Raw genomic sequence first — 8466 nt, forward strand, 5'->3', positions numbered from 1 at the left:
TTATTTTTTTTAATTTATGCATACATTTTTGATGTAGGTATTTTAAAAACGTATTTAATAAGTCTTATATTTTTATTACAATTTAAATATAATTTCTTTACCTGTATTCAGTTGGAGATTAGTATTGATTGAGATACCCTGTATATAATAATACTCTAGGGATTGAGAATAGTTCTTTTTATAACGAAACACCTTGTGAAGTTGCGGTAGATGTATTGACATATAAAAAGTGCTCTGAAAAAAACTTATTTTTTAATTAAAAATATTGATTTGATTTGAGTATATATATTGCGCAATACTAACCCTACACGATGCAATAAAAAATATGGTACAAAAAGAATAAACTCGTTCAAACTTTCGTTCAATCTTTGCGCAATTTTCAATATAATTGGCTACTTGACACTTTTTGGGAAAGTGTTTTAATAAATTAGTATACGTATTATATATGCCTTTCATTGATCACTTTTTCGAAAACAGGGCTTTTCATTAATAAAAATCGAACTTTCTTTACGGTGAACGGAACGTCGCGTTAAATCAGGCGGTCAAGTGTCATTTTGTGGCGGAACGTCATTACACTGTAAACAAACAACGCTTAGAAGAAAATTGAGAGTTATTTAGCTATTATAACTAAAATTTAAATAAATAACAAGTTATAAGACGTGTGCAGTGACGATGTGTACAAGTACGATCGCTAAATATCCTAACAAATTTGCTTATACAAGTTCCTAAACCCAAATCTCATAAACGTTAAAGAACTTGCAGATTCTTATATGTTTAAATCCTCTGTTTGCAAGCAATGACATTTTATACTATCTATGAAAGAGAAGTATTATTGAAAAAAGGAATAAATTTAGTAATTCTCGAGTGATTCGTCAATTTCAAATCATTGGAACGGGACGTAATCAAAACAAAACAGCAAGTGGAAGTATTCATATATTTAATATATTATTTAGATGTCTATCATAAGAATAGAATTATAAGACGTCTATGAGAATTCTATTTTAAGGGCCCATTCTGTAATTAATAGGACACAATTAAAATATTTCATGACTGTGTTATTATTGATGGTGCATGTGCACTGATTAAGTTACAGGACTGTATAATTAAAAATATATGATTTGCTAATATTAGTATTTTATTAACCGATTTCTTTGTTTATTTGGTTTATATGGTTCTATTAGTGAGTACACACAGTACAACTTTTGTATATATTTATCATATGTTACAGTTACAATAATTACTACAGATCATCTAAGCTAAATTTTTGTGCTGCTTGCATGTCTGCTTTTCTTTATTACTAAAATTATTTTCCGTAACAAATGGATATATATTTTTATCACTGTCATTTTCAGAATTAAATTGCAATGCAATAATAGGAACTGTATGGTCACTTTTCTTCCTTCATCTTATTGGGTAGGTTACGCAAGTAAAGAAGTACTATTTCCCGTGTACTTTACTTTATGTATTTCAGACTGGTGCCCACTTTCGAAACTTTTGGCTCCTCACTTCTTCTACGCCGGACAGTCATCACATTTTCATTTTCATTGATGTACCTTGTGTTCAGGACAACTTTTACTTTTCATGAAACACAAACTTGCCTTCCTTTTAAACTGCACATACTCTATAACGTCGTCACTATACGATTGTCGGGAAGATCTGTAAATATAAATATAACCAATTAATAACCTTAAAACAGTTCACATAAGAATATAAGTATATTTAAAAAAATCTTAATAATCACTTGAAGACAACCTTTCTTCTGTCTGAAGTCAGTTAAGAAATGTTTAATTGTCCGATATGATTAAATGTAAATATAAAGAATGTTTTACTTAAAATACGTTGTTTATTTGATATTTCCATAGGTTATCTCACGGAAGTTTTTGTATCCATTTTGATTTATCGCACTGCATATATGGATCTTCTTTAAGCAGGTTCACGCTATCAGCTTTAATATAGTATGGCTTCATTTCGGTTCACAACATAAATTCAACCAACTCTAACAGCAAACGATTTAATTATTATTTGTCTTGTTTGGTTTCGATGTAGTGACGTCACATGACATTTGAGGCAGCACTGTCGCCGTTTTGGGATATAAAATCCACAGATAAACAATCGAAAATTTCTTCTTAAAAATTAAAATACTTAGAACGTATTAAAAAATAAACGAAATACTGCATAATTTATGTTTACTTATAAGCTATCATATCCAACATATTTCATATTTTATTGTTATAACTGTCAAGTACCCAATATGGTCAATAATATTGCACAATCTGCAATATTGCACAATATAACTGATCATTTAGGCGGCCTCTTAGAATGTTTTTTGCCTATGATCTTCGTGAGGGTTTTTAAAACTCCCTAAGTAAAGGGTTTTAGATTTCACGTTAATTTAATAGAATCACGACTTCTAAACTGGAATTAATGTTATTTGTCAATAAAATAAATAATTTTGAAATTATTATTGGGCATTACTTAATCTGTGCTCCGAATAGACAAAAAAGCCACTTGTCATTAATGTCATTTTGAGAGATTTTGTCGCATCTTGTCATTTGTCATTTCCAAGTTTGTTACTGTTTGTAATTCCGTAATAAGTATTGTAATTCATGGAATTTCACTAAATATTGTGCTTGTGATAATGGCGGCTGGTCCAATTGCTGAAAGAAATCAAGGTAAATACTGAAAATAACATAGTCTAACCGATATCAGCTTTAGTTATAGTGACGCTATGTTTGAGGTTACAAGCGTTTGTTTATCCCGGTCGGCTTTCTATAAAGTATATTTTTATAGGAATTCATATAAAGAATCATTCAAGAACTCCTCTTTAAATTGCGATAAATATTATCCACGAGTCGTGATCACTGGCTATAGGCTACGCTGACAATTAAAAATGTTGAGGCTTGTATGTATACCCCACTTACTATTTCGTTTAGCAAAACTTTTATAAATTACGTGGCATGACTGCGTGACTTATAAATCAGTGTACGTAATATATTAAAATGTAATAAATTCTAATACTAATCTAATTTTATTCAGTAATTTCTATGATATGAAACATGATCATGCAAACGACCTTATAACTGGTTATTACAACTCATTGACATTTTTGTAATTGATGGTTGCAAGCAATTTTCAGATATCTGTTCTGATATTTTCAGACGCTACAATATATGTGGGTGGTCTCGACGACAGAGTGTCGGAAAGCTTGCTATGGGAGCTTTTTGTGCAAGCTGGACCAGTGGGTAAGGTTTTTTTTTATACGTTTCATATGACTTTCCATTCATAGGTGAATTTGACATTGACGAGAGAACCGAAATTCTCTGACTATTTCTGTTTTTTTTTGCTAAAAATATTCAGAAACTATTTATTTCCAGTTACTTATAAGGATGGACTTTCAGTATAGAATAAGAATATGTCAGATTTATTTTTGTCATGTTTTTTGATTATCAAATTGGCAAACATCTGATTTTATGTTTTAAATTTGAAATCACAGACATACACTTATGTACGGAATTACTAGGATTTGATATTGTATTTCTTAATTTCCAGTCAACGTACACATGCCCAAAGACAGAGTAACCCAGAGCCATCAAGGATATGGTTTTGTTGAGTTCATGGGAGAGGAAGATGCAGATTATGCAATAAAGGTATAGTTTTCCATAATATGGAAAAAAGATTTCTATAATATATAATATTGTATGGAAGTACATTTAGAACAATGAAATTATACATCTAATGGCAATGACAAGCTGTATAAGTGTAATATGAATAATTATTTACTACCCATGTGCGTTAACTTGAGACCGAAGTGTGATGATGTTGTAGTAGAATATTTGTAAAATATGTAAGACAAAACTCTATTCACATGTGCAATATGTTATTGATTTAAATTACAAAGGATGATGTTGTACATATAAATAACTATAAAGTGGGCTAAAGATTGCATTCCATGCAGGTGTCAAGTTATTGCATACAGGTTGTAGGTATAGTATTGCAATACCAAAAAAAAAATTCATCCATTTAGATTAAATGGGGCAATACTTGTTACACACATTTCTGCCTTACAACAGTTGCGTAAAGAAGCTACCTTTTAGTTTAAAACATGTATTCAAAGTTTAAAAATATTCATAGAAAATTTCAATTTATTATTAGTGACATGTCTTATAAACGCTTTCTACACTCACAGTCACACATTCTACTACTTATAAACATCATGCTATGTAACACATTGTAGGTATGTAGGGTTCACTCTCTTGCTACTAAAAAAGTAGTTATATTTGGTTATTAAAATTCTCTATATATGTTACATTTCTTAAATGTATCATTTTTTAATACATGCCAAACAGAAGCTGGATTCAGGTCAGTATATTGAATCCTCGCTAATAGTAATACATGTTAAAACTATTACTCAAATATATGTTTTATTATTATTATGTTTTAGGTGATGAACATGATAAAGCTGTATGGTAAGCCGGTTAGAGTGAACAAGGCATCAGCCCATCAGAAGAACTTGGACGTAGGAGCCAATGTGTTCATAGGAAACTTGGATCCTGAAGTAGACGAGAAACTGTTATATGACACATTCTCTGCTTTTGGAGTTATATTGCAGACACCAAAGGTACAATTATTTTATCTTCATTACATATATGAAAGGTGGTAGAACCATTTCCGGTTCGACTCCAGTAGAATCACCTTCACACCTCTTTCAGCCTCATGACAACAGTATTCAGAGCTACTGTGTTCTGGTTTGAAGGATGTGGTAAAGGAGATGTACTTTTGCGAGGCATTCCAGTTCAGTCCTCAGGCGTAGTGGCGTATCTGTGGCCGACCTCAGGTAGAAATATCGAATCCTGCCTGAGGTCGATTAGAGACGTCCATGGGTGGCAGTAGCCGCTTACCATCAGGTGGACTGCATGCTCGTCTGCTACTCCTATATGTTAAAAAAATGAACCTTGACATATTGTCCTAAAATAAAGGTTACAGTGCAAGCATTACATTGAAATTTCTGATTGCACCTATTATTGCTTTGTCGTACATTCACATATTGACGAACATTTACTATATACATAGAACACACATAGGGAATGATAATTTTTTATATGGCCAATTACAAAATTTGATTATATTATTGTGAAATATAAAAACACTATGAATTCGTTACATTTTCAGGTTATGAGAGATCCAGAAACGGGTAACTCAAAGGCTTTCGCCTTTATAAATTTTGCATCATTCGAAGCATCCGATGCAGCTATAGAAGCCATGAATAACCAATATCTTTGCAACAGACCAATATCCGTGTCATATGCATTTAAGAAAGATGTCAAAGGCGAGAGGCACGGCTCTGCTGCGGAGAGGTATAAAATAATCCTTATCTATCGAAAAAAAATAAAATTAAAAGGTTTATCCTTTGGGATTACTTTGTAAACTGCTGAACTAGTTGGCTTTAATGAAAATGAATTTGTAGTTTGCTTGAGAAAAACAATACTGACAAAGGTATTAATTTTCCAAAAATAAATACAGATATGAGGATATTAAAATACTCATTTATAACCTAACAACTGCAATTACTATAGAAATGACGTTCCTTGAGATGTAATTTCCAAATTAATTGATTTCAGATTACTCGCTGCTCAAAATCCACTATCGCACGCGGACCGTCCTCACCAGTTGTTCGCGGACGCACCGCCGACCATCATGGGGCCGATACTAATGGCTCCCCCGCCGCCGCCCACACCATCCCCGATGCCACCACCTGGCCCGCCGATGAGTGCGAGACCCCCACCCCCGTTACCCATGGCTGCACCCCCACCCCCTCCAACTTCAATGCCACCACCGGGACCCCCGCCACCACCAGGTCCCCCCCCGCCACCACCCCCATTCCATCATTTCCCGCCACCACCCTTTGGACCTCCAGGCTTTGGGCCCCCACCACCCCCTGGAGCACGTCCCCCGCCGCCATGGCGTCCTCCTCCACCATCCTTCAGACCGCAATTCCCTCCAAGAGGACCTCCGCCCTTCGGACATCCTCCCTTCCCGCCGCACCACCCGCCTGAACCAAATTATAACTATTAAATGTTATTAAGTCAATAAATATAATGTCTGTAAAGTTGTTTTTTCTCTTATACTTTCTCAACTAACAAACGTACTAAAATTTCTGTGACCAACCCAAACTGGAAATACGGATATTAAGGTTACTGCATCCGAGTGTTAAATAAGAATTTTTGTTGCACCAATGTATTGAAGAATCACTTTGGCCTATTATACTTTAAGCCTTTCTTTAGTTGTGAGTAGACCCGTTTCAGCATTGGCTGGTAAACTATAAGGTTAAATACAACAGCTAAATTTTTGTCTCGTAACACAGTTTAAAATTAATGAGCCTAGATGGCGTTGCTAAGCGTCCTTACTTAACCGCTTTTTAAGAAGATGGCGCTAATCTCTATGAATTACAAGTACAATTCAGTACTATACATCAAAATCATATCACAGTAACAAATCACAATAGTTACAACTTACAATGAAACATAATCTTTGCAAATATATTACTTTTTAAGTTGTAGGTATAGCATTATTAATTCGCTTCCCTTCTTTTGCCTGGCATAAGTCGGTAAGCTGCGCCTGCGTCGCTTTTTGTAGTGGAATCAGATATACATAAAAAAATATTTAGTTTTCTTTCACTTAACTAGATGTCTCTGCTCATATTTTATCGACTTGCTGAATCACGCTGTTGAGATCATTTACCGGCTGTATATATAGGGGCCAAAATATTTCATAAGTCGGTGGTAGAACGCCTTCGGGGGTTCGTCTGGGTAAGTACCACCGTCACATCTATTTCTGCCGTAAAATAGCATGATCTGCTGTGTTTCGGTCTTGAAGGATGTGATTGCCAGGCTATCAATAATCAAAATGAAATTCACGCCATCGACTCAAAAGACTGAAGATGGACATACATAATTATGTACATTTCGCAGCAAAAGTGTAGCGTGGGTACGTATATAATTAATAACATGAATTTTAAATTTCTAGGTTTACTTATCAATTATTATAGGCCTTCCAGTTTAGTCTTGAGGAGTAGCAACGCGTGGGTGGCCGAGCACAAGTACGAACCGAATCTTTTCTAGGCCAAATTACTGATATTCATGGGCAGATTGGGCAGCAGTAGCCACTTACCATCAGAATGCTCGTTTACTACTTCTAATAATAAAAAACTTAGGTGTTTATCTGGCCGGGATCGTATCCGGAACACTCCACGAGTTGCAGACTGACATATAGACCAGTATGATCACTAATTCACTCCGTTACGCTTACGTACCTAATAATGATGAGATGTATTTAAGCAAATAGGTTATTTGCTACTCGTATATTATAATATATTCATCTACATCGACCTAATATTCAAATTACAACCATCTTTTACTGAAATCCGTTAATATACTCGTTCGTATTCCCTCAATTTATCCGCTTGCTACGTATATTATTTATTCAGGCGAGCGGCTTCATTTGGCGATGCATATAAGCCCTTTTTAACGAGGAGCGATTTTCATACGTGTTGAAGCATACTAACTACAGTTTCTACCGAAAATGTGTGTATGGACGTGATGGATTTGTATTCGTTGAAACTCGCTTAATGTTTTTTGAATGCTGAAATTTTGTGCGTATTTGCCTAAAGAACATTCATTTCAATGTGGTAGGATTTATACTCAAATTTCTGTAACTACAACGGATGGTAGTAATTAGTATCGCCTTTACTAAGTAACAATACTAGCTATAATATTTTTATGGTTGACCGGTTGAATTTCCTCGCAACACATCCTGTTACCTTACACTTATGCACTAAATTACACTTATGTGCTTCATAGTACACACCACCTGCTTGAGGTATATTGGAACGACTTTTTAACAGTAGATATGGTGTTAAGATACCAGCGCTAACCTAATGGCACAGTACACGTATCTATGTGCTAATGGCTTAAATTTTAGTTTCTTTTCCGTGGTCCCTTAAGACACAAATTATCGACTTCTTGTTTTAATGGTAAAGGATGAGGTGAGATTCCTTCTTTGTTCTTAAAGGTATGTAAAGTCTATCAATCTGCACTTGGCCACCGTGGGGATTATAAATAATATTCTATTTATTTGACATGGAGTAAGAATAGTTAAGGATTTGATTACTTACCTACTTAAAACGTATACACTCTTGTTCCTAAAATTTAAATCATGCCAGTTGGGTTTTATAGCAAAATATCGTATTGGCGACCGGTGTATTGAACCTACATGTACATACGAAGACGTGTTATTGTTCCTCGTTTGAGCTGGACATGTGCTAGCTTTATGGAAAGAGGGAGCCGGTTGTCAATTTAAAAATTCACCATTTATATTGGAAATGCATTTTTATCTTCGACGATAGGCGCTTTGGGAATTGCGGTCGCATTTGCTGTTCCAGTTGTAGAAAAAGGAATAACACGAAGAATG

The 8466-nt window shown here is 34.5% G+C and overlaps 1 protein-coding gene and 1 long non-coding RNA gene across 2 annotated transcripts; one reads left to right on the forward strand and one right to left on the reverse strand.

Moving 5' to 3' along the window:
- Positions 1-1117: 1117 nt before the first annotated feature.
- Positions 1118-2179, reverse strand: LOC140757165 (uncharacterized). Its single transcript, XR_012103940.1, has 2 exons — positions 1839-2179; positions 1118-1656 (listed from the first exon to the last, which is right to left on the reverse strand). It is a non-coding gene; the product is annotated as an uncharacterized LOC140757165 (long non-coding RNA).
- A 356-nt stretch (positions 2180-2535) lies between these two features.
- On the forward strand, positions 2536-6106 carry Spx (spliceosomal protein on the X). The gene is made up of 6 exons (XM_073092979.1): positions 2536-2672; positions 3159-3242; positions 3550-3647; positions 4442-4618; positions 5170-5354; positions 5619-6106. Exons 1-6 carry the CDS (start codon positions 2639-2641, stop codon positions 6070-6072), a joined length of 1032 nt encoding a protein of 343 aa, XP_072949080.1. The 5' UTR covers positions 2536-2638; the 3' UTR covers positions 6073-6106.
- The last annotated feature ends 2360 nt before the right edge of the window (positions 6107-8466 follow it).

Source organism: Epargyreus clarus, unplaced genomic scaffold (genome assembly GCF_041222505.1).
Source record: "Epargyreus clarus isolate Ecla_fem2 unplaced genomic scaffold, WU_Ecla_fem_2.2 ptg000004l, whole genome shotgun sequence".
Taxonomy (NCBI): domain Eukaryota; kingdom Metazoa; phylum Arthropoda; class Insecta; order Lepidoptera; family Hesperiidae; genus Epargyreus; species Epargyreus clarus.

Bases quoted from the DNA above. Each gene is read 5' to 3' on its own strand.
- Spx (XM_073092979.1), top strand. From the start codon at position 2,639: ATGGCGGCTGGTCCAATTGCTGAAAGAAATCAAG. The intron at 2,673-3,158 runs GTAAATACTGAA...TGATATTTTCAG, and splicing joins AATTGCTGAAAGAAATCAAG to ACGCTACAATATATGTGGGT. The intron at 3,243-3,549 runs GTAAGGTTTTTT...CTTAATTTCCAG, and splicing joins TGTGCAAGCTGGACCAGTGG to TCAACGTACACATGCCCAAA.